Source organism: Diaporthe batatas (genome assembly GCF_019321695.1).
Source record: "Diaporthe batatas strain CRI 302-4 chromosome Unknown Contig00016, whole genome shotgun sequence".
Lineage (NCBI taxonomy): Eukaryota > Fungi > Ascomycota > Sordariomycetes > Diaporthales > Diaporthaceae > Diaporthe > Diaporthe batatas.
This window is the reverse complement of record NW_025408563.1, coordinates 1,001,497-1,026,367: the sequence shown is the minus strand read 5'-3', so window position 1 is coordinate 1,026,367 and position 24,871 is coordinate 1,001,497. Positions and strand designations below refer to the sequence as shown.

Sequence of the window (24,871 nt, the reverse complement as noted above, 5' to 3'; positions counted from 1 at the left end):
ACCTAGCCTTTTTTTTGACAAAAATACAGTGCTAATAATAGTGCAGAGAGAATACAGTACGTGGGCACGTAGCCTCAACCTCGTACCACACAGATAAGGCTAGGAGGCATCACTCCCGACGGCACAACCATCTAGGTGAATGGGAAGCCGGTACAGTAGTTATACGGGGATCCTGGAATAATCTCTCAAGATGGCCCCTATAAGAAGAATCCCATAAAGTGAGACCGAGCAAAAAACTTTTGACTGTTCGCACCAACTTATACCGCCGGCGGTCTCCCTACCCTGATACAAGACCGTCGATGTATGTATTCTTTCCCCCAATTGCGCCATAGTGGAGACCGAATTTGCAGCTGTAGCCCGCCTTGGGAACCCTTCTTTCAGTGGCCTCCGGTGGAGACTTCTGGGGTAAACTCCACCTCGGCTGTCGCCCTTCCGGCTATCGCATGCTACTCGCAGGGGTTCCCAGTGACCGCCCGACCTGGATCGTAGCACTGGAGCAAATATCGGAGGCCGATTCGTACATTCCGTCATGGCGACACCCCGTCACAAGTGGGGATGCAACTGTGAACAGGCCCGATAGAGGAGGAAGATCGACGGCTTCGAGAATAAATACAGGCCGGTGCCCCGTGATTTCATCCATGGATTACTGCATCGGTCACTGGCGCGAGATAATCCAAAGATGGCTGCCGCCCTGAGCCTCCGGAGCCTCGTGCTCACGACATTGAGCGGGCTTGTCGCCGTGTCGGCTCAGAAGATCCCTTCTGGTCCACTCCCTTATCCTGTGGGTAAGCCGTACCAGGAGCCGGCCAAGAGCAATGGGCTGGCAGTCGAGAAGCCCAACATCATCATTTTCATGCCCGACCAGTTGCGGCTCGACTCTGTGGGAGCATTCGGAAGCGATGTGAGCACACGACCTTTGCGCATATACAGTAAACAATGCTCGGTGTCTACATTTGACTAATACCCATTGTCTATTCACAGATCGTCAAGACGCCCAACATCGACGCGTTCGCCGAAGAGGGAGTCCGCTTCACCAATGCCTTCTCACAGGCCTCGGTGTGCTCCCAGTCCCGGTGCTCCATGTTCACGGGGCAGTACCCCCACGTGAGCGGGCACCGCACGCTGAACAACCTGCTCAAGCCCAACGAGCCCAACGTGTTCCGGTCCCTGAAGGAGGGCGGCTACCACGTCGCGTACCTCGCGCCGCGGGGGGACCTCTTCGCGGACAACGCCACGGAGCTCAGCGTCAGCGAGTACGGCTACCTCGAGGTCGACGAGCTGGCGTCGCGGTTCGCGCCCGAGGCGCGGAGCCTGGACGAGTACGCCGAGGACAACCTCGACGTCTCCGACCCCCTGTTCCAGCTGCTGATCAGGAGGGGCTCGTTCAACACCACCGACCTGAACAACATCTGGAACCGCCTCTACTACCAGGGCCTGCGCAACGAGACGGAGGCGTACAACTCGTACGATGCGGCTCTGCTCCGCGGTGCGCTGAAGTGGCTCGAGAACCCGCCAAAGGATAAGCCTTGGGTGCTGTTCCTGCCGCTGCTTTTCCCTCACTGCCCTTTTACGGTGGAGGAGCCGTGGTTCTCGATGTACAACAGATCTGAAATGCCTCTGCCCATCGAGAGAGACGAGCTGGTGCGCAACTCTCTTCCAAACATGGGATCAATTGATATACCCAGTAGTCAGAGTTAAGGCTGACTTCACACTTGAACAATAGACGGGCCACACGCCGCAGTACGTAGACGCCATCATCGGCGCAGCCGGCCTGGACCGGGCCACAGACGACGAGTGGCGCGAGGTCAAGGCGACCTACTACGGCATGGTCTCCAAGATGGACTCGGACTTCGGCAAGGTGGTCAACAAGACCAAGGAGCTCGGGCTGTGGGACTCGACCGTGACGCTCTTCTTCACCGACCACGGCGAGTGGCTCGGCGACTACGGCCTGATCGAGAAGTGGCCGTCGGCGCTGTCCGAGTCGCTGACGCACGACCCGCTCATCATCGGCGGCGCGGGCCTGCCCCGGGGCAAGGAGTTCGACGGCATGGTGGAGATGGTGGACCTCGTGCCCACGCTGCTGCAGCTGGCCACGACCAACGAGACGTACATGCACTACGGGCAGTCCCTGGTCGACGTGATGCACGCGCTCGGCGACGGCGCCACCTCGGCCGCTCCGTTGCCGTGGAACAGGACCTACTCCTTCACCGAGGGCGGCTTCCTGACGCGCGAGGAGCCGCTCGTCGAGGTGTCCGGCTTCCCCTACGAGATCAAGTCGCAGCTGCAGCACAACCAGACCACGCTCGTCGGGATGGCCACGTCGATGCGCAGCAAGGAGTGGACGTACGTCTACCGCATCTACGAGGCCGACGAGCTGTACTCGCGGGCCGACGACCCGGGCGAGCGGAACAACCTGGCGGAGCTGCCCGAGTACCAGGACGTCAGGGCCGAGCTCAAGGGGGAGATGATGAGGTGGATCATCTCGACGAGCGATGTCATCCCGTGGTACATGGACAACCGTGTCCCTGAGGTTGCGCTTCCAAGCCCTAATGAGCAGTATGCTATGAGGCTTGGTGAGACTGGGCAGTAGGATCTGGTAATGCGTAGTAGCGTGGTGTAGGAATTTCGAATCTGTACGGTGCATGTGGCAACCTTTAATTAGTAATTTCTATTTCGACCTGCCCACCACGCGTACCGTGCTTAATCAGACATGGCCTACGAGGGGCTCTTGTTGGAAATCTCCTCAGCGGGCTTTACTTGATACACATATCCAGAAAGGGTTAGGTGAGGTCGATGCACGGCTTGTGACAGTATTAATATTGTATTTCTTGCTATGATAATGCATCTCGTAGCTTCTCCCTGATTGTATCATCTATCTCTTCAGCAACATTGCGGAGCTCATCCCGCACAAATTCTTCTAGTTGTGTCTGTGCGACACCCATCTCATCCTCTATTCGGATCAATGTGGTGGTGTCAAAATCATACCTCACCTCAGTGAGCTGTTCATCAAGATTTTGCGCCAGCTCACTCAAGCCCGTGTCCAGCTTTTTCTCGAGGTCTGAAACGCGCTCTTCTATGCATCCCACTCGTTGATGCAATTCTTCTTCACCCTGGTCGCTCTGCTCACTTGAGCGTTGCTGCGATTGTCTACCCGAAGGACTCTCCATCGAAGACATGCGTTGCTCGACACGATCTAGACGGGAGCCCAACGTGCCAAGTTGTTTTTCTATGTCATCCAACCGTCGTCCTATTTCGCTGAAACCCTGCCTACAGATTTCTTCGATCTTAAGCCCAGCCTGACTGGTAGCATGGGAGCCAGAGTCGAGACGACGCCGCTTGCTACTTGGTGGATAGGATGGTGGAGAGTGGCCAAGATCATCGTAAGAGGGTGGGAATTCAGCAGGCGCCTCGCTGGGTGCAGCGTCCTTTCCCCGTGGATGTTGATGAGGAGCCACTGACAAGGGTGTTTTCTCAGCGCTTGCAGAAGACTCTCCCGAAGACCGCGTCGGAGCCGCCTCAGACTGTCTGCTTTCCAGGACTTGGCCTCCCTTGCCGCCATACAATTTTGCTAGGTTTGCGACACCAGACATAGTCTTCAGAGCCCCGCTGGACGAGGCTTTCTCACAAAGCGCAAGCAGTCGCTGCTCGGCCAGTGCGTTTGATGGCAGATCCACGCGTAAGCGGGTCACTCGAGCAAGTGCCTGTAGAGCCTCCAGTGTCGTGCGCGCCGTCTCGCCCTTGGGGACGTAGTCATCTTTTGGGACGACGAGCGCGGGAGGCTCGACTAGGACAAACTGCAGCGAGTATGTGCTTGCGCCAAGAATTTTGGACGCAGACACAGACTTGTCATCTTGCCCGACCAAGTCCAGAGATTGGATGCGCTCGGGGTGAATGAAGAGAAAGATGTTGGACCTGGTGCGTTTGCCCTTGAGAGCAAGGTTCGCTGTGATTTTGAAGAAGGCAGTGTGGGATTTTGCGTCGAACTGGATGTCTAGGGTGACATGATCGTGGGTGAGGGGCGAATGGCTCAACGACTGCGCTTGGTCTTGATCATCAGTCCAACATATTACCGTCGGTGCCTTTGACACGTCGATATCATCGTGGTGGGTCGAGTCGATGGAGGCTGTCGTTGCATCGTCATCGACCGGCGTCGTCATTGAACCTGCAAAGTGTCAGTACTGCACTCAGAGATGCACGAAAGAGTAGAAAAGTCGTCGTATCCCCTGTCCATTCAGAATGGACAGGATCCCACCCACCCAGGCTTGAGAAAGAGCAGCCTTGACTCTGAAGCGCCGGGACGATACAGCGAACGGATGGGGAGATCGACGAGTACGGTCTGGAGTCCCCGCCGCCACAGCGCAACGAGACGAGCGAGCACAGGTACTTCCATGAGAAGAACCATCGCCGGAACCTGCAGAGCAAGAATCATGCAGCCGACAGATGGTCTCCTCCCGAGGCCCCGGTTCTTCCACTGGCCGTAGACAGTGGGTAGAAGTCGGCATTTTAATGGCTCGGTGGCTCATAACGCGTGCATCGCTCGTCGGGTTAGGCGGACGGCGCGGTGATCCTCGAGAAGAAGACACCTTTGAACTGACCGTGGGTTGTTGCGTATTTGAATGTGTGTGTCTGCGCGCGTGCCTGCGATGGTCTTGTCGAGCGCGTTGTGGTTTGGACGATGATGGTTGTCGACGAGGTGGAGGTTGGTTGATGGACGTTGCGAGAATTGAGGTCAGAGGCGGGTGGAGTGGGCATGCTACCTCTTATTGGCTAAATCCTGCGAGTGGGGCTGGCAGTCGCGACAGAAGGTGAAATTCAGAGGCTGGTGACTTGGCAGCTCGCGGGTGGCAAGGCGACAGGGGTGGCCGGGTGACAGCTGGTCCGTGCGCCCTCCCCCTGGCGGACACGGTGAGCACGGTGAAAGATACCTAGGTACGTACGTACGGATGGGCCTTTGTCAGCTTTCAAACCTCTCACTCAAGTCACTGTGTTGAAACAAAGTGGGACGATTGATTGCGCAGGCCTTGTTGTATCGCTGACGAAACTGTCAAGTGACAGCGGCTTTGAGTTGCAGAGCAAGCACAGACTGGCATGACACCACGAGTGGTGCGGTCAAGTGACATTTATCCCTATAGCTCACACGATAGTTAAATATAGTATTTAAATATCACACCACCTTTTTTAATATTTAAATATTATACTACTTTTTTTAATATTTTAATAAAGTATTTAAATAAAACCCTAAAATTATTTAAATATATCCTTAAACCCTAACTTTTAACTCTAACTTTAATTACTAACTTTAATATTAACTACTAACTTTAATATTAACCTTAAAAAATTCCCCTTTAAAACCCCTCTAACCTTATTATATTTAAATATTAAAAAAGGTAATATAATATTTAAATATAAAAAGGTTAGTTAACTATTTAATATATACTTAAAGATTTAAATACTATATTTAAATATTATGCGAGCTATAGGGATAAATGTTACTTAACCACATCCCACTGACACCACATCAGCGCCACGCATATACACCAACTGGCTCGGGCCTTTTACAATGCCGTAGATGAAGTGCTGTTTCCTTTATGAGCTCGATACCACGTTTTAAATTGAACAGTGGCCGGTTCCAACCAGCATGTTCCAGCATAAGTCTGGGCCAGTTATGAATAGGTCGAGCACCAAAAAGGGCCACACACCTCTAGATTTGACTTGTTTGTGTGTCACACTTTCAACAATGAACCCTCAAGCCTTTTTCCTCCCAAGGCCACTCCTGATCATGGTGGTGACCATGGATTCAATGTTGGAACATCTCAAGCGTCTTATCCAGATATAAAGCTATGGGGAAGATAACATGAGATGAAGTTAAAGCTGAGCATCACACGAGGTTCTATCTAACAAGCGGGACTCGGAGAATTACACTACTAAAGTTCTCAAACCGCCTCAACATGGAGCCACCTCATTTGCAGCAGATAAAAAGTAACATACGAAACAAGCACGTATATCTCCCACGGTGCACATGAGGCTGACTGAACTTGACAGGATCGGATGGAGCCATACCGCGCTACCTGTTTCGAGGGTTCAATATGTGGTCTGGGGGGATGCCAGACTCAATACGGAGTTCCAAATCATTCCACATGCATTCCTCGGCCCGTACGACCGATATCTTTGCCCCGAAGACACCATGGTCTCTTCAATCAACAAAAGCACAGTAACAGGCACATTTCACGGGACACACGGGGCTGACGCCGATTGTGCTTTTTGCGGGTATGGCATAGTTTGGCACAAGCCTGTTCCATTGGCCAGAATGTCGCGTGCTCGTCTTTCTGACGAAGCGACCTGCCATCTCAAGGGGGAAACTCGCAGGTTCGCATCTCACTTCAGCTCGTGGACGGCCGACTTGAAGGTTGCACAAATCTTCGCAAGACGTGGGCTGGGATCATACATCGGTATATTGGATACCGCTCTGCGGCACTGTCAAAACGATATTTTGCATATACCTCTACTCTATCAAGCCGGGCTTGTCGATAATGCTTACCCCTATGAATACCTGGTCTACGGCACAGTGACAGGAACAGCCTATACTTGCATGACCTTAGGTGATCTCTGGTATACATCAATAACCCACAAACCAGGCAAGTGGTTGATGAATTCTGCACTAGCACAGCTATGTGACGGCGTGGTTCGAAGGGCCATTCGGCACGTCTGGTGTGGTCAGCCTACGGTATTGAAAAGATGCCGCTTCGTCAGAAACCCACAATGTGATCCCCTCGATCTAAATCTATCTGCCGAGCATTGGAAGCCTTTGGAGCAAGATATGACCCTGTTCCTGACAGTCGTAGCTGCAAATTGGGCCGTTTGGTATGATGATACCATGAACGATCAAGAATTTGAGAGTAACCAGTCGACAGCGATCGAGAAGGCTTCTTCGGGACTTACACTGCCTATTTTGGAGGCAGCTAAGGATCGCAACGTCGTGTTGCCCTTTGTGAACCCACAAACCTACCTCGAGGGCCTTCCGAGAGTCGGTCTCATGATCAAGCTTCTCCGTCGGATCGAATTGGAGGTTGTGATAGAACGCAACAAGCCACCAAGGTATCCTTTGCTCTGGCGATGATAGCCGGTGGTTGAGCAGAAGCTGCAATCCGATGATTCAGACGCATGACAACGTACCCAGGCAGCTGGCAGCACAAGTATGGCCAGCACGATAGCCGGGTTTGGATGACGGCTTGCTGAGTACCAGCAGCGAGGCCGGGTACCAAGGGATCGGGAGATGGAAAAATCAGAACCATACAAAACTTGATGAGGGTTTAGAAACTCCGATTGACTACGGCTGGAGATTCATTGGTTCAATCGGAAGTCGGTCGGATATGTTTTGTGAAGATCACAAAGACCCGTAAATCTATTGCATATCCATCATCTTGTGCGACGATCATGTCACTGTTACGTGATAGTATTAAGAAGGTTTTCTCGGTACCAAAATCCTTAACGGCTGAAACACAGTCAGCATAGTTGTTAGCCACATTCATGATTTCCTGCAACTTCCTAATTTGACATTTGATGTTCATATATCCTCTTGATTCATATCAGACACAGTCAGCACGGTGTGCTTAGTCTTTGTGGGATTTGTATGGTGATAAGTGGTGATGCTTCAAATACGTCTTCATTACTAGAAATGGCAAGAGGCCTTCATCACATGGATTCGATGATGTCGATCAAGCCCATTCCGGGGTAGTCGGGAATCATCAGAAACCTTGATCTGGGAACAAGAATCACATAGCATATGCGAATAAGAAACATGAGTATGTAGTATATGAAGATCTCGAATGTCAGCTTCAAGTGTTATCCTCCATGGGCAAATGAGGGTATAAAAGACCGATGTCCGAGACATACAACTCAGCTAGAATCCAGATGTCACCCAACAGAATCAAACTTCTACTCTCGAACTCAACAACATATTTTCATTTCACAATCACAATATCATAACACACCGTTCAAAAGAAAAATGAAGACCTTCACCACTGTCATGGCTTTCTTCACCGTGTTGGCCAGGTTCACCATGGCCGCGCCGTCTTCGAGTGTAAGTTAAACTCCGCGGTCTGGGCTTCTGACCAGTAGTAATGGAATTATTAGGGATCAACTCTTTCTGAACGACAGGACGTCACCTGCGAGACCACTCCTTGCTCAGGAGATACTTTCTGTTTCGCGAATCGCTGCGCCAACGGCTGTGTCAACGGCTTCTGCTCGCACCCTTAAATAATGCCAAGCATCGCCCAAATTTGTCGACTGGGTCCGGGGGTTGCGGACAGATGATTAAATTGCCAGGAAGGGGCTCTGTACACATATGTGGAGTCCGACTAGGGTCGAATGCCGGGTTATTGTGGGAGACCTTTTTAACACTTATTGTTCTAGTCCTCTGTCGTTATTTGATCATTACCCTGAGGTAGCTCTTGGCATTGTCAGATAGGCAAGCAGTTCAGTACTGTATAAAATGAACATCCCCGTCAGACTTTGAGGGGCGTATTATATCTCATTCCTGTGTTAAAGATGAGTCAATTGCTTGGTATTTACTTTTACCAAGTACTTGATCATAAAATAGTTGCCTGCATTTCAGAAACCCAGTCCGCCGCACTTCATCACCAAAAGCATGACTGAACTGCGCGCTACCAAAAGCTATTGATTATAATATTTGGCAATGATAAGATCGTCTCCTTGCTGACGAAAGATAGTGACACCATCTCTGCACACCAAGATTCAATTGACATCTTGAATTTGTTTTGGCTCTCATAGACAGTGCATCTGTCTCCACCTGGACCAACCAGGTCCATGATTAATCGAACACCATCACTAACACCCCCCACGGTTAGGGTCTATGTATAAGGTGAAGCCTTTGTGTTGTTCTAGAGAGCCTTTCGGACAATTTCTGTAGATCTTCAGGAACACTTCCTCGCACTCCTCATTACTCATGCCCTGTGTAGTGGCATGATCGTTCCTGATGCTTATATCAAGTTTCCGCCCCTTATTAAACCATCCCGGATCCCACCATCCCGCGCTTTTTGGAGGAGTGAATTGATAGCATGCGTCCTTGGCCTGGTGGCCTTTGATTCCCATGCGGACGCCCTTGCAGTAGTCCTTGATGCACTCCTCGATACTCAGGTGGCCGCCCTTCAAGTCTCCGAGATTGAAACCAGTCCCATAGCAGCCCAGTGTGGTGCTAGCAGTGTATAGAAGGCCGAGAAGGAAGTTAGAGATACGCATCTTCGGATGAGGGCACGGGGTGCAGGTTTTAATGGGGAAGTTGTTTGATCGTCGGGAGCCTCTTGTCAAATAAAATAAAATGAAATGAAGACTGAGAAGACTGGGTTATGAGCTTCCCGGAATGGGGGTAGAGACTGAGTTGTTTATTTGAGGATGTTTTGAAGCGAGGAACGGAGAAAGCGAGAATAATCGACAAGACGGATTGAACCCACTCGGCCTATGCGATGGGGGGAAGCAGCCCCAGCTTTTGTAGGCGCGTCTGAATTTGCTAGCACAGCCGGCATCATCGATATTGAAGCTTCCTCTCAGCACGCCCCAATTCGCATTGGCAACCGCCGCCTTGTACCGGCGTGGTTACTGACTAACAAGACGGAGCGATGCCTCCTAGCCTTGTCTGTGCGGTACGAGGCTGAGGGTACGTGCCCACAGACGTATTCAATACTATATTCCCTCTGTACTGTTATTGGCATTTCCTTTTTCAAACGTGGGCCTTGAGCGTTTACCACTGTACGAACGCGCCATGTATGTCTTCGGACGTAGGGTATGCGGAATAGAAGCGAAACCAGTTATAGATAAAAGAGTTGCACAACAGTGGGGCCCCGTGTTAGCGATAAAATGGGATATCAACTCAATCCCGATTTGAGTACTGCAATTGTGTAGTCCTTGACTGACTTGCGGGTGGATGTGTCCTTTTGGACAGGAACATGGATAGGCTAGTCGATAGTCAACTTGCAAAACGCCAGCTGGCACACCTCCAGTCCATTGTGAAACTCACCCATTTGGGAAAAGCATGTGATACCAGAGTGGGGAATATAACTAGATGATTACAGCCAGAGTATATGAGTCTAATACTGTTCATGAGACCAAATGACTGAGTCTGACGAAATGACCAATTCCTAAATTGAAGTAATGCGGGGCCTCGTAGACGGTGGATGAACCGTTTGTAAGCCGGTAGGAGTGCTAGACCGTGTAGATCATGGATCATAGGGACAGGATATTCAGTCTTTTAGTGCACTGAGGGGTTGAATCCAGCTTCAAATCTCAAAGCTAGCTGCATGTGCATAGTTTTGCGTAGCCTTTTACGCTTTACGTCAAGTACAGGGACTTCAACGTCATGTCTGCCTTTCAACGAGATAGCCTGCCAATCAAATCTAGAGAAATGGATAAAAGTCGGATATAACGTCTTAGACTACCATAGAGCTTAATCCACGCCCTCACCCGCTATGTTTCCAGCCGATCTCTGGGCAAGGATAGTTTATCATCAATTTTGCGGGGTTTCAACCCATTCCCGTCTCAGGTTGATTTTCAAATCGGACTTGGGTCAAGCCAGTTCGTATTTACAGGATTACCTGCATTGGAATTCCACTATTCTCGGCAGCAGTCCAGCCACAACTTTCATACCGAAGGAGCTCCATCGACCCATGACCCATTGCCGTACCAGATCCCCGGCTCGGAATAGTCCAGAGCAAGTCCCTTCCTCACGTACCCAAAACGAAAATACTCTGGCAACGACATGTCGGCAGTTCTCGGCCATGTGAAATTGTACTCAGATGATGACATCTCAGCAAAAAATGCTCGGTATCTTTCGACATCGTTGACGAGGACGCTGATGCCGTCGAGCGCGGACCCGGACGGTGGCGGGACCCAAGAAAAAGAAATGTGCTGACTGTCTAGGACGGATGCCGTGATGGAAGGTATCAACGAGTCAAAAGCGCCGTCCGAGCGAAGAGAATCTGGTGTTTCCAGAATGGGTGCAAAGCCCCACCTAGCGATCCCGTTGACAAAGAGCCCAAGCAGGATGCCTTGGTACAACAGAGACGGGCGAGTCTGGATGCTGGTGCCAGGTAAGAGTAGTAAAGCAAGAACATAATGATGTAACCGAAATTCGACGCCGGGTATCATGAGACAGGAAGTAATTCCACCGATGAACAATGCGTAGAGAGCGAGATAACGCATGAGTCGGCCCTCCAACCACAGCGAGTATGCTTGCTGAATGACAATACAAGAGATGGCAATGATGATGAAGGCAAGGGCCAATTTCGCGCCAGATCGTTGTTCCAAGTCGTGAGAAGTAAGGCGCGTGATGGGGATCCACTCGAAGGTCAAATTGGAGAGTGCTCCAAACCAGAAGCCACCAAGCCAGAGAATGGTCTTCTCGAAGGGTGCCTGTATGTTTGAAAGAGTTCTTGCCACGACGAATTTGTACATGACCGCCGCACAGAACATTGCCGGGAGAAGCCTGGCCGTGAGGTTGGACAGGTGATCCGGGAGCGTTGAGGTGTTGTAGATGGAGGCGCCGGGAGGATCGGAGACCAAGCCGACGTGTAAGAATATTGCAGTAAATATAATAAAGAAGTAGCGCTCAGATGTGGTAAATATGCAGAGCAAAGAAGTAAACAATAATGATATGAAAAAGAGAAATCCACGGAACTCGCCCGGGCCACACCGGATGCCCGGATCTTTGGACACGGTGAAAGCCATGGGGAAATACGAGTCGAAACCAACAGACTCAATGCCGTGGCCCTGGGAGCTTGGAAACCCTTCGTGCTTCCCTATCCTGTCTAGCCGTCCACAACCACCAGCCCCGTTGCTGATGATGCCAGCGTGGATAGCAGACGCGCATATGAAAGAGTCGCCTCTGTACTCAGGTCCGCCCACGACCAGTGGCCGGAAGATGACATCGGTAGCGCCGACAAGGCGTGAGTTTAGGATCTCCACGCTCTTGCAGCCAACCGGACATCTGAATGCGAGTGTCTTATTGGAGAAGGGACGACAATCAATGCCATCCAATCCACACTCATTCTTCCACTTGAACAAGGTGTCGATGCAGTCCAGATTGACCACGTTTTGCCCATAGCTGTCTGTCGTGGGAAAACTGCTCCAAACCAAGGGAGCAGTGAACAGAAGCAGCCATAATGCAAGGAATGCGGCCAGCAGTCGCCTCCGAGACGGGGCGGTAGGACAGATGCGGCTCAAGACCCGGGACGGAGACGACTGAAGATTCGGGAGGATCGGCTGAATAGTCAGCTTCCGCAGCGTTTGGGGTCCTGAGAGCCATGTGCTCCTTTTCAAGGGGCGTTGTGACGTGCCCGCGCTGCGACGGAATGGCTCGTCGAGGTCAGGCTCGTGGTGTGGGAGCAGGTTTGCGCCCTCCTCAGCACCGCCATCGTCACCACGGCTGTTGCTAAGCTCGATGTCTTCGTGGCTGGCGGATCCGTTACCCCACTTAGTATGTGCAGCCATGGGCAGGGACGATAGCCTCAGGTTTGCTGTGGTTCTGCGGCAAGTTGTCCGGTTGCTTGAACGTGATCACGACCGCGAATTCTGCGCATTTTCATGCTTGGTAGTTGATGAATGCTACCTCAAGTTGGTTGGTGGCCACAAATTCGATAAGTGGGCCTAATGCAACGTGCAGCCCCATGACAGGGGTGCCGATAAGAGCCTTATGTAATCCACACCCGAAATCCTCACCTATCACAGCTGGTCTTTGCTAACCGCCCAGGAAATGCGGATCCAGCACAGGTGGAAGGAAGCGCTTGTACTAGGGTAGGGTATCTCCGCACTGTCTGCTTCAGATTCAAGCGAGGTCACTATCTCATTTTCGCGGCTTCTTCTTTCCAAATATAACATCTGGAAGTGAAGCGATTACGACTGATTCAGAACTCTGGAACAATCCAAAATAGGTAAATGACGAGTAGGGTAGTAATTGATGACCTTCGCGCATTCAAACTGTCAAGACATTGGGCTCCGCAACAGTGTATACCTAGGTAGCTGTCAATTTCGATTTCTCGCCTTGAGTGGAGAGGCTGACAGGGAGTCGCAACCAACTGCATATTCAAAACTCAATGTACATGATTTACCAATAGCTATCTGTGCTGTGCCGCCCTGGTCGTCTCGGTGTGGATCCATCTTTACCATGGTTGCACTTCATCAAAAGATGATAAATGCTGGCCATAGCACCCTTGTGCAGAGCAGAGGCTGTATTCATCATGCCTGAGGCTCTTCGCCACGCGTTGTCATGGACGACCCTCCAAAATATCCCAGGTCCGAGTCTATCGTGACATCAACCTTGAGAGCTCTAGGCTTGCAGGTCTTCGGCCAGGTCTCCTTCCCCTTCCTCTCAGTTCGGAACAGCAAGCATGATGCTGAACCCCCAAAACCGGTGGTTCGGACGTCACTTTCCACCTCCCTGGCGCTGGCAACGATCCATATCCTTCCAGTCATGGTCTCAATTACCGTGATTGGTCTGAATCTGGGCCATCTCTGGCTTGGAGTAACGCTACCCGGAACCCTCACCGACAACGATCTCATGTCCGCCATTTTCCAGGTCTTCGCCAAGATACAGGAACTTCTCATGGTCGCCAGTCTGACTGCCGTTGTCTATCATGTGATTGTCCATCATCTGATCGCTGGCGATGGTGTGCCGTTCGGGTTTTTGTGCGCTAGCTTTTCATTCTCCGAGATGAGCTACTTCTGGTCATCCGAATTCTGGGGCGCGCTGGACGGCGGCATGTCTCGCGCAGCCAAGACAAGGATGACGGCAATCCTGTTAGCCTCCGGACTCATAGCAGCTTTCGCAGGCCCATCTGTCGCTGTGCTTTTGATCCCCAGAGAACAGGACTGGAACGCTGGCGGCACAGAATTTTATCTTGCTGCAAGGGAAACAGATCTATTCCCAGGCAACCTTTCCATTTCCGATTTACCTACCGAGTGCTCCGGGCCAGATGCAACCGAATATGCCATCTGCCCAAGCGGAGGATTCAAGCCCTTGTCGCTTTATACATCTTCGTTGCAGACCATACGGAATGACGAGAATCTGATCCCGGTGCCCAAGAGCACGAGCGGACAATGGGGCAGCTATGGTCTCTTTCAACAACAAATTGTCTCTGTCCCCAGTATCCACACAGGGATGCAACCGTTTCCGACATCGTCTATAAGTGGTAGCATACGTGGGATAGTATGTCAGACGGAAGCGGTCGCACCTTTTGTGCCTATTCTGCTTCACTCATTACACATATCCAACGACTGGGAAGCAATCGCTGCAACTGCTCAGTTTAGCGCGGACAGGCCTTCGCTGGCAGAATATCGATGGAGGAACTCCAAGATCGTCTCAACGCCAGGCAAGATACCAGCAGTCCGAACGATGTGCTCAGCGGCTCAAAACCTTTCCACGACAGCCACAAGGGTCAACTTTCCTATTCTTCCACCCGACGCCTGCCCTGACGGGGAATTGTCCATGTCGGTGCCAAACTTGAACAACAATCCTTCTTCTAGTATACGCCTGACCTGGGTCCACGACTTTCCTGATGAGGCTGGGTCTGTCAGCTCAGGAATCATCTTTGAGGCTCCTTGGACCAACAGGCATACTTCGAGGGTCGTTGTGGGATGCTCCATAGATGCTCGCTGGACCGCCGGGAAAGTGAAGAATAACCAAGCATACCCGAGTGATATTGCCTCCCCAGAAAAGTGGAAGATTGTGGCAGGTTACATCGCACCCATGTTTATGCCGCCAAACAACAAATCATGGCTGCCAATCCACCTCGATGACGCATGGGTCAAAGTATCCGATCCACAAGGGAAAGGTCAAGGTCATCTTCAGAGCTTGCTGGCAAGCAGCGCTATTATTGATCAAGCTCTGACCACAGCACACGACCAGACAGACACATGGAATCAAGCTGTAATGGGTTCTTCCAATCGCACTTTGCTCTTAGAGTGGATAACGAGCCTGTCTGTTGTTGACAGTCTGTCACGTTATGGAACATACAGATTTCTCAACACATCAGGGCCTCAAATGGATTGGGACTTGTTGAATTTCAACAAGCAGCCCGATTTCACTAATAAGATCCTCTCCGGTGGACCTGCGCTCGAAAAGCCAACCGGCGTGCCTTTGACGACATTCCGAACGACCATTATTCTGAACGGCTTGCTATACCGGGCCTCATCGGTGACGGACTGCCTGGCTTTAGGCATCTTGATCGCGCACATATTGATCGCGCTCGGTCATACCATGCATCTGATCTTGTACCGCAAGTCCTCGGCATCATGGGACACCATATCTGAGTTTCTGGCGCTGGCCCACAACTCCCGGCCGTCAAAGAAAGCGCTGAGAAATGCCTCGGCAGGCATCAGGACGAAGAAGCCTTTCTCCAAAATTGCCCATGTAAGAGCAGTCACCATGGAAAAAGGCACGACAGCAGAGGCGGCGGCAGACATGCTGGCCACCGACCGTGCAGAGCTCATCTTCGTTGAGAGCGACGATGAAGACGTTAGCGATGACCAGCATGACCCGATCGAGAACGAGAGTACGCAAAGTGTAGCAGGCGAGAGTGCCATTCTACTTTTACCCAATCCTCAAGTAGTTGCGACTCGGACCTGGCCGCTATGGAGCAACCATCAAGAAACTCCTTTCAAGCAGGATTCAGGGAATGCACATGCGCGGAACATTTCTACAAGCTCGACGAAGCCATTGCTTCGATCTTCAGAGATTGAGCGGGCCAAGAAAGAGCCTCATGCCACCATAATACCAGACTATCTGTATCAATGATCTAGAACCAAAGTTAAGGCAGTCAAGGGCAGTGTATCTGTTCTCAATGATTAGGAACGTATATAAAAGTTACATATACTGATTTTTGTATAGTAATAGACTTGAAAGTATCAAATATAGCAGAATATACAGCCTTAATCTTCTACAATATAAATAAAGCTGAGAATATGGGCGTGTGTGTGTGTGTGTGTGTGTGTGGAGGTGACTAGGGGCCTTTTTTCGCACAGGCTAAGTTGATGCGAAGACGTGCCGTGCCGTATGCGGCCAGATCAACGACGCGAGATGGTTGCTTCGTTTGCGGACCCTCGGGGAACTTTGGCGGGACCCGTTGAAGAATGCTGAAGTTGTAACGGCACGGGTATTACAGACTGTTGGAACAACCAGTTGGTTACTATGGTCTTTCGGCCGAGCGGTCTATTGCGTCAGCAGTCAATGGGCAAAACCGTCTCAGAAATTCACTGGAATGTTTTCTGCAAGAAGAGATCTGGCCATATATAATCCAGTTGGCCCCGCCCCAATCATGACGACGCGGAGCTGTGAGTTCTGCATCTTGGCTCACACAGCCAGGAGAGATATCTGGAAGCACTCACTCGACCAAGCCAAAGTTTCACCACACCGCCAACAGTGCGCCAAATGCATGTATGTCTGGGCATTCGCCTCAGGTTGGCCATTGGGCGTGATATGTAAATGCTACAGTTGAATGCAAAAGGTCCACATACCTAAGTAGTTATTCAATCAGTGCTTGACAATCCATGCCTTCAGTAAGAGATACCTCCTAGAGTGATAATATAAAGGAGAAGTGACGGTACGGGTCTTATATACTGCTAGGAATAATAAAAAGGTAGATTAGTTATTATAGTCTTTTAGTTAAATAAGAGAGTATTAAGCTAGTAGTTATACCTCCTATTATATTAATTAATCTAAGGGTATAAGTTTAAACCTTTATATTTAAAAGTTTTATTTAACTTTAATTATATTATTAATAAAATAATATTTACTTTAAAAGTAATTTAATTAAATAACTTATATAATTTTACTTTTATTCTATATATATTTAAGGATATAAATAGTACTTTTATATAATAATAAGTATTTAAAATTTAATATTTAAAAGAATATAATATTAATAATAATAGTTATAATATAATAAGTATTTATAACTTTAACTTTATAATATATCTATAAAATTAAGGAGTACTATCTTAATAATAATATTAATTATAAATAGAAGTAACCTATAATCTAATTATTATAAAAGAGTTATATAGTAAAATTAAATTTAAAAATAGTTATTATATAAATAAATTATATTAATAGAAACCTAATTAAAAATTATCCTTTAAATATATATATATATATATATATATATACTAATAAAAACCTTACTAAATAAACACTATAACCTTTATTTAAGTATATAACTAACTTTAAAAGAACTTAAAATAAAGAAATAATTTATAATATATTATTTTTAAGATTTTATAATAAAATATTAAAACTTTTAAAAGAATTCTAAAAGTAATTTATAAAAAGATAAAAGAAGAATATAATAAGTTTATCTTTCTTTAAATCTATACTTTTTTATTAATAACTACTAACTCTTTAATAATATAAAAAGTATAATAAAATAAAGAAAAAATTAATTTAAAGTTCCTCTTTAAAAGAATTATAAAGATATATATAAAGTTATTAAAGACTTTATATATAAGTTTTAAACTATTAAGGAAGAAATAAGTAATTATATAATATAAAGGAAAAATATAATATAATTAAAGTCTTAAATAACTTATATTATTAAAGAATTTTAAACTTTTTATAAATATATAAGTTAACTTAATAATATATTATTTAAAAACCACTTAAACCCTCTCTCTATATATACCTAGAGCTCTATAGAAGGCCTTAGAGGGGGGTAGTAATGGTATAGTACTTATATACTGCTAGAGATAACTGATAGGTAGATTAATTATTATGGTCTTTTAGCTGGATGAGAGAGTGTGTGGCTGGTAGTCATGCCTCCCGTTGTAGGACCTGAGTTTCAGAGCATCCTGCATACACATTCCATTTCATTCAGACACAATTCACTCAAGGATGCAATATTCTTCTTTGAACCCTCAGATACTATCATACATAGGTAGCCGTGTTATTCTCATTCAGAAGCTCACAAGACCCTGCCCTAGATACCTACTAGGCAGCGCCTCTGGTCTTCCACGCCTTTGTTCAGACTATCCCTCTTCTACTGCCTTCAACCATCTTATATTTGAAGCCACCAAACAGCAGATTGTAGATCACTATGGATGGCAAATCCTCACCTGAAAAAGCGCAACCTTAGGTCGACGATGGCCCGGGTACGACTTCGCATCGCAGCCCTTAGTGACCACACACTTTTTCTTGTAAAAGGTACTGTATGAGAGCTGTGCGTACTCTCGATTGACAGCTACGAGCGCCAAGGAAAAAGGAGATCCCGGACAAGCCACGCCAGTGCTATGGATACAACAGATAATTACCAGATACCAAATCTACATCCTTGCTGAAGCAGGCCAGGCAAACAAAAACCAACCCAACTTAACAGCTCACTTCCCCGACGGGCTCACACCGGGCGGGACAGGAGAAGAGAAGCGCCGCGCGACTTCAGTCTCAAACCCCCTCGCGTCATCATCCCCCACGCCCGCCCGCGCATCCGTAAAGTCCGCAGGAAACGACGAGAAATCTGGGCCCCGCGTGTCAATCGTCCCAACAACAACAACACGCCCGCCCGCCGGCAGAAATCCCTCCTCCCCTTCCCTTCCCCCCCGCGGCGGGGTCTCTTCCCGCCGCAGCGCGAGCTCGTCGTGCGGCAGGGGGTACCGGGCAATGTCCTCGAGCGCCAGGCTCCTCCACCGCCCCGGCACAACCTTGTTCCACCAATGCCCCGAGGCCGGGTGGTTATCATCCGACACATCATCATCAGCTGCAGCAGCCTCCAGGGAGAGACCCGACGACGAGGAGGTCCGGGCGGTAGATCTCCTGGTGTCCCTCTGGACCTCCGGGAGCGCCCCGGGGAGGACGGCGACGACCGCCAGGACCAGCATGACAGCACTAAAGGAAAACAGGTACGCGACAAGCCGCCTGTTGTTGCCGCCACCGTCGCCCGCGCCCGCGCCCGCCACGACAGCCCTGATGATTATGGCGCCGAGCTTGCCGGCCGCGGCCGAGACGCCGTAAAAGGTCCCCCGGAAGACGGTGGGGTAGATCTCGGCGGCCATGATGAACGTCAGGGTGTTGGGCCCGACGTTGAACATGAACTGCGCCAGCGCGAAGAAGACCATGCCGACCTCGTGGTCCGGCGTCGCGTACGTCCTCACCGCGCCGGCGCCCGTGGCGATGAAGAGCAGCGTGAGGCTCAGGGACGTCCCCACCAGGAGCCGCTTGCGGTTTGCAAAGTGGACTACTGGGAGGGCGACGATGCTTCCGGCGAGCGAAGATATGGATGAGAGTATCAGTGTTCGGACGGCGTTGTTGTCCAGGGTCCGCTGGATGGTGGCGTGCGGTGAGCCCGGGTCGGCGTTCCAGATATCCAGCATCTCGGTGGAGGCGGGCTTATCCAGCCACAGTGTGTTGAGCGTCCTGGGGCTGTCGAGGCTCGTCCCATAGAAGCACACATCCAGCAACAGCCATATTGTCGACATCCCTGCCAAAGGTTTCCAGCCTCCTTCCCTCAGATACTTGCGGGCCGCTCGAAACCACGGCGTTGGGTCCTGATCCTTGTGGGACCGATGGCGCGCACCCGACGAGACAGATATTTCTGATCCTTGGTCGTCTCCTAATTTACCTCCAACCTGTTGAACAGCAAGAGCAGCTTTTCTGAGGTCCTTCATGATACCAGAGAAGTATCTGGGGGACTCGGGTATGATGAGACGGAGGCCGACAGCGATCAGCGCACTGCAGCATCCAGAATCAGCTGTGAAGGCACACAAGGGCGATTTCATGTGATGATGGGAGATTTGACACCATGATATCGTGATAGCCTGTGTCAGGAGATATCTGACAAGTCGTTCGAGTCACGGGCTGAATATGCGAAGCGTTCCTCTCGAAAGGGTTGGGCGACTTTGTGTGCGAAAAGTTGCTTACAGGACGCCACCCATTCCTATCACGATTCGCCAGACAATGTCAATAACAATCTTGGCCTTGGCCTCATCCGGCTCGTCCACGCCAAGATGGTAGTGCTGCATGAGGCTCTGCAGCGAGCCAAGGCCGATTCCCACGGCCATCAGACGACCGATGCTCTGCATGAGGAATATGGCGGCCATCATAACCGCTCGTGTATCCGTGGACGCGAACTCGGCTGCTATAACAGCCGAAACTGGATACTGGAACATCTCATGTTCAGTATATTACTCGTCAAAAAAAGTGTCAAGCCAGCCAGTAGAGCTTACCTCCGCACCTATACCGAAGCCGAGCAGGCAGCGAAAAAAGATGATTGAAGCATATATGTTCATCGAAGACGTCGGGACCCCCTCTGCATCCGCTTCCGCCTGCATGAAACCCTGCGAAGACAAGACCAGGCCGACGGTGGAAAGGATCAGGATGATAAGCTCCCAGCCATAGAGCCTCTTCCGCCCGCCCCTGTCGGCCAGATAGCCAAACACGACCATGCCGAACAGCGTGGCGCTCAGTGTCGTCAGGTCCAGCATCTCCCCGACCTCGACGTGGCTGAGCCCCTGTTCTCCGGGCGGGTACACGTAGAGCAGGGCCGGGGTGACAAAGTTGGTGGCGAAGAGGCTGTACGAGGACGCCAGGAAGCCGATGGCGACGGCGCAGAAGACGGGCCAGTTGAAGCCGATGGAGTCGAGGATGCGCAGAATGGCTGTCTCACGCTCATTTCGGTCCTAGGGTGAGGATTCTGTGAGCCGGCATGTCGCCGGGGAACGGCGGCCCTCACGGGGCGGGACGACTCACGGTGATGTGGCCGACGTCCGGGTGGACATCGGCCTGCCTCATGGGGTCCGGCAGTCTGAGCCGGGAGATCCTCGAGCTCTGCTCGGCCTTGATGCCGTCGAGCATCTTGTCAGCAGAGGCGGTTGGTTACTCGAACCCGGGATGAGTGTGGTCTTCGACGTAGGTACAGTTGGCTCTGCACCTGTGAGGGCGCTTCATCTGTGAGAACCTCTGTTCCGGGTACAGCACTTTTCAGCCGGATCGCCGCTTTATGAGACCCCACAGGAGCCTTGTCAGTCCCGGTCGTGTAACCAATTCATCTGGATCAAGTTGATCAAGTCGCCCAGTCCGGGTAAGCGCCCAATGGTCCCCAGTCGTGTCAGCACTTTCTGGCGGGTGGGAAACACGGTCTTGTGGCGGCACCCCAACATGGGCTAGCTTGCTCGATAGGTGCCCTCTCTCAATCCAGCCACAGCAGCCATTCACCCGTCGTCGCCGCACGTGGTCGGTGGCGCAGCTGGAACCGCTCCCAATATTGCAGCAGGATTCTGCTGCAAGTTGCAACGGGGCAGGGGCGGGCCTCTGGCGGCCCTCCTTGAGATCTGTTTAAGACACCGAGGCAGACATCCAAGGCTTTGCGGAGGCGTCGCGGCCCCCCCCCCAAAATCAGGGTCACCAGCCTCCCCCGCGCTGAAGTAGACAGACTGCTGCTCCCACCTCAGCTACAAGTGCACGCGAGCCCTTTCCGTTCTATTCATCTGCTTGGCTTGGTGCAAGTCTACGCTCGGAACATCCTGGAACCATGGATTCGCAAGCATCCTAGGAAAGATGCCTCTGACATATCAGATGAAATTGCTTGGGCCGACATCCCAGAGCCGAACATCACTTTTAAACTCTAATATTACCGATGGATCCCGTCACGGCTTTCGGGGTCGTGGCGGGGATCGTGCAGCTGGGGTCATTCGTGGCAGACCTCGCAGGCAACCTGCGCCGTTCGAGACACCAAGGAGGACAGCTGATCAGGCTCCGGGACATACTCCAGGAGCTCTCCCAGCTGAGGCTCCAGATCGCGAAGGACGACCCGGACGTCGAGAGGGTGGTGCGGCTGGTGGGGAAGTGCAGGGCCCTGCTCGAGGAGCACGACCCGAAGCTGAGGGGCTCGCGCGGGCTGACGTTCGCGTGGCCGGCCAGCCTCGAGAACGAGATCCGGATCATCAACGAGGACCTCACGCGCATGTACACGAGGCTGCTGCTACACCGCGTCGACCTCCCGCCGACGCCCAGCTCCCTCGGCAGCCAGCAGGGCCAGCCGTCGCGGACACCTTCCCTCCCGCCCTACGCGCTGCTGCCCGAGCCGGCACTGACGACCCCAGCTCTCAGCCGCAGGGGATCGCTGGAGTTCATCGACCTCCCGGCCACGCTCGCCCTCGGCGAGGACGGGCCCAGACTGACCCTGCAACACGTCAACATCCTGGAGAGGGACAGCTCGTCGCGCATCCTGCAGTACGAGAGCGGCGACAGACAGGTCGTCGTGACGCACCGCATCCCCTTCGGCACCAAGCCCAACGCCGACGGCGACGTGCGCGCGCGCCGCGTCAACTTCCTCGCGCAGCACGAGGTGACGGTCGAGGACCGCGACGGCTTCCGCGTCTACTGCGTCGACCCGACCTACGTCTTCGGCAGCTCCGCCAACTGCGCCAGCTTCATCTCCAAGGTCCGCGAGCGCGAGCTCGTCGCCACCTTCCTGCCGCGGGAGGTCCGCCGCGGCGCCGAGACCCGCGCCAGGGCCAAGGTGCTCCGCGTCTGGAGGAAGCTGGGCCAGGGTGTCTTGGGCGCCGGCGCTGCTGCTGCTCCTACTAGATCCCTGGTAACGCTGGGGTTCCATGACCGAGTCGAGGGCCGCCAGACCGAGGTGGACGTGAGGCTGTATGACCACGCCGTGGTGGTGCAGACCAGAGACAGGAAGGTGCTTGATATCTGGAGGACGGATGGGTCTAGCAAGCTGTCTCTGACTTTCGAAAACGCGAAGGGTAGGTAAATTCTGTGGTGACCTCTTGTTGCCGTGCCCTGCGGGTGCTAACCCACTGTTCACAGATGCGAAGAGCTTCCAAGATGTCTATGAAGACGTCCACCCGGACAAGCCTTCCGCTTCGCCAGCTTATCCACCCTCGCTGCCGCCGCTCAACTTCTGATTGCTTCGACCTCTGAGGAGAAACGAATGCTGATGCTTGTGTGTCCCGATACAGGAGTCTGGGAATACCAGTGCGATCCCCGGGGTATAAGATACGCAACCGCCGAGTTTCTGCACTTGGGGTGGTTGCGGGTGAGCTTCAGACCTCAAGTGAGGCGAGATCAAAGATGCACGCAACCTCGGACGGGAAGACATTGGACGCCTCCCAGCTCATCCAGTTGTGTGGCCCTCTCTCCCTCTTCCCCTGTCTCTCTCTCTCTCTCTCTGGCAGACGGAACTAGCATCGCGCCAAGGCAAAGCCGCCGTCTATCGGAATAGGCCGTATAGCTGCCTAGTCCTGGGATAGTGGTTAGTATGTGGTCCCATCAAACTCAACCACCTTTGCCCACTGCTGACTATTTCATTCTCACAGCCGCAAAGGGGGCCCGTTTGAGTGTGCCATGTAGGTTCAAACTGGCCGCATGGTCGTTCAGGCAGATTTTGGTGGTGCACGGTCACCGCGATGACACGGGAGGTTGCACAACCGGTCAGCACTCGAGGGTCGCCCATGTGGTTGCGATGGCCACGGTGGGCTAGCAGGTGGTGGAAGTACGGGCCGGGCAGAAAGGCAGATCGTCAGCTTGCCTCAGCGAGGGCTTTCCCAGACAGAATCTGACATGAAAGAGATACTGAGATGCATGCAGCATCTACAACAGTGTCGTCGTCTGATTGGACATAAATGGCAAAATCTAATCAATAGCCAAGAGCACAAAAACGGCACAGTCGCCCTCTCGGGCCTCGAGTGACTTGAGTGATTGGGTGAAGACGAGACGGCCGGGAAATTGTTGCTGTGAGACTGTCGGTAAAAAATATGGAGAAGAGATTGTCAGACGTGGTCAAGAGCCTGGTGCTACGCGGAACCTGTCGACCGAGGGGGGCGTTGACGGCGTTGGGGCATCAGCATCGCACAGCATGATCCTGCCGCCCACATTGCTGGGTCCAGATTTCCAAGGTTGCTGGGTCTCTGGTTAGACATGGCCCCATCGAGACCTCGAGAAAAGTGCCATGACACAGGCTGAAGAGCGGGACGCGTGGAGGGCGACACAAGCAGCAACGAGGAACAAATGACGAATTGAGCGCATGGCGTGTGTGCTCGTGTGCGACTTGGTGCTGCTGCTCACGACTCAGTGGTAGTAACATCTGTACTGTGCTTGGAACCCCCCGTAATACCGCATTACCGCGCGGGTGGTTGGCATCAGTAATCGTGCTGACAGAAGGGGGGCAGACAGGACTGCAGGCAGGTGAGACAGGAGCATGAGGTAATCCTCGGGCTGGGGTGGGTGCGACAGGGACGCGCCAGCTCCTGTCTGTGGAACGGGGGCTTGTGCATGTTGGCCCTTTTGCGCAGCACTGAAGCCGTTTCTCCCGTCGGGCGAGTGCTCATGTGCGTGGTGGTGCAGCACGTCTGTGGAACTGGAGCTGCAGTTGTGTGGTTTGTGTAACTCGAGGGCGGTTGAGAAGACAGACGACGGATCCTGACGCAGTTGACGCAGGGCCATATCCGGCTTCCAAGGTTGTCCAGGGGATCAGCATCCTTGCTTCCCGTCGTAGGGCTGAGGATCGCCGGGCTCACCAGTCATGTCCTCATGCGGGTTCGATCCTTTTTTGTTCTTGGAAGCTGCACGCTGCACGCTGCACACACAGCCCATGCAATCGATTCCACGAGCAGAGATTGTCGATCGCAAGCAAAGACTCTCTCGGATGATCTCGGCCGATGGGATAACTGTGATTGGTGGGGGTACTGTGGTGGTGCAGCCAGGTTTGGATGGAGGGCGTTTGTGGTGTCGCGATCCATCCAACAGCAGTCGCTGACTGATGCTCACTGCCAGTTGTCTTAGACCGTTGGTACTTGGAGCAGTTGGAGTTGGCCGCCACAGCACCGCCACACGAACTGTCCCCAGCCACAGTTGGGTCTTTTACCG

The 24,871-nt window shown here is 51.7% G+C and overlaps 6 protein-coding genes across 6 annotated transcripts; 3 read left to right on the top strand and 3 right to left on the bottom strand.

Moving 5' to 3' along the window:
* Window positions 1-679: 679 nt before the first annotated feature.
* Window positions 680-2,590, top strand: KVR01_011572 (uncharacterized protein; the record flags this gene model as incomplete). Its single annotated transcript, XM_044793557.1, has 3 exons — window positions 680-901; window positions 982-1,641; window positions 1,724-2,590. 3 exons carry the CDS (start codon window positions 680-682, stop codon window positions 2,588-2,590), a joined length of 1,749 nt encoding a protein of 582 aa, XP_044639281.1.
* A 208-nt stretch (window positions 2,591-2,798) lies between these two features.
* On the bottom strand, window positions 2,799-4,752 carry KVR01_011659 (uncharacterized protein; the record flags this gene model as incomplete). The annotated part of the gene is made up of 2 exons (XM_044785035.1): window positions 2,799-4,162; window positions 4,596-4,752. 2 exons carry the CDS (start codon window positions 4,750-4,752, stop codon window positions 2,832-2,834), a joined length of 1,488 nt encoding a protein of 495 aa, XP_044639368.1. The 3' UTR covers window positions 2,799-2,831.
* A 4,095-nt stretch (window positions 4,753-8,847) lies between these two features.
* On the bottom strand, window positions 8,848-9,258 carry KVR01_011672 (uncharacterized protein; the record flags this gene model as incomplete). The annotated part of the gene is made up of 1 exon (XM_044783397.1): window positions 8,848-9,258. One exon carries the CDS (start codon window positions 9,256-9,258, stop codon window positions 8,848-8,850), a length of 411 nt encoding a protein of 136 aa, XP_044639381.1.
* A 3,056-nt stretch (window positions 9,259-12,314) lies between these two features.
* Window positions 12,315-15,802, top strand: KVR01_011647 (uncharacterized protein; the record flags this gene model as incomplete). The annotated part of the gene is made up of 3 exons (XM_044787357.1): window positions 12,315-12,343; window positions 13,705-13,846; window positions 13,877-15,802. The coding sequence occupies 3 exons, from the start codon at window positions 12,315-12,317 to the stop codon at window positions 15,800-15,802; spliced, it is 2,097 nt and encodes a 698-aa protein (XP_044639356.1).
* A 2,388-nt stretch (window positions 15,803-18,190) lies between these two features.
* KVR01_011662 (uncharacterized protein) lies at window positions 18,191-21,135 on the bottom strand. The gene is made up of 4 exons (XM_044787551.1): window positions 20,741-21,135; window positions 20,218-20,670; window positions 19,913-20,151; window positions 18,191-19,723 (listed from the first exon to the last, which is right to left on the bottom strand). Exons 1-4 carry the CDS (start codon window positions 20,843-20,845, stop codon window positions 18,376-18,378), a joined length of 2,145 nt encoding a protein of 714 aa, XP_044639371.1. The 5' UTR covers window positions 20,846-21,135; the 3' UTR covers window positions 18,191-18,375.
* Window positions 21,136-21,148: 13 nt separating this feature from the next.
* KVR01_011525 (uncharacterized protein) lies at window positions 21,149-24,713 on the top strand. Its single transcript, XM_044785030.1, has 3 exons — window positions 21,149-22,749; window positions 22,814-23,262; window positions 23,323-24,713. The coding sequence occupies exons 1-2, from the start codon at window positions 21,627-21,629 to the stop codon at window positions 22,909-22,911; spliced, it is 1,221 nt and encodes a 406-aa protein (XP_044639234.1). The 5' UTR covers window positions 21,149-21,626; the 3' UTR covers window positions 22,912-23,262; window positions 23,323-24,713.
* The last annotated feature ends 158 nt before the right edge of the window (window positions 24,714-24,871 follow it).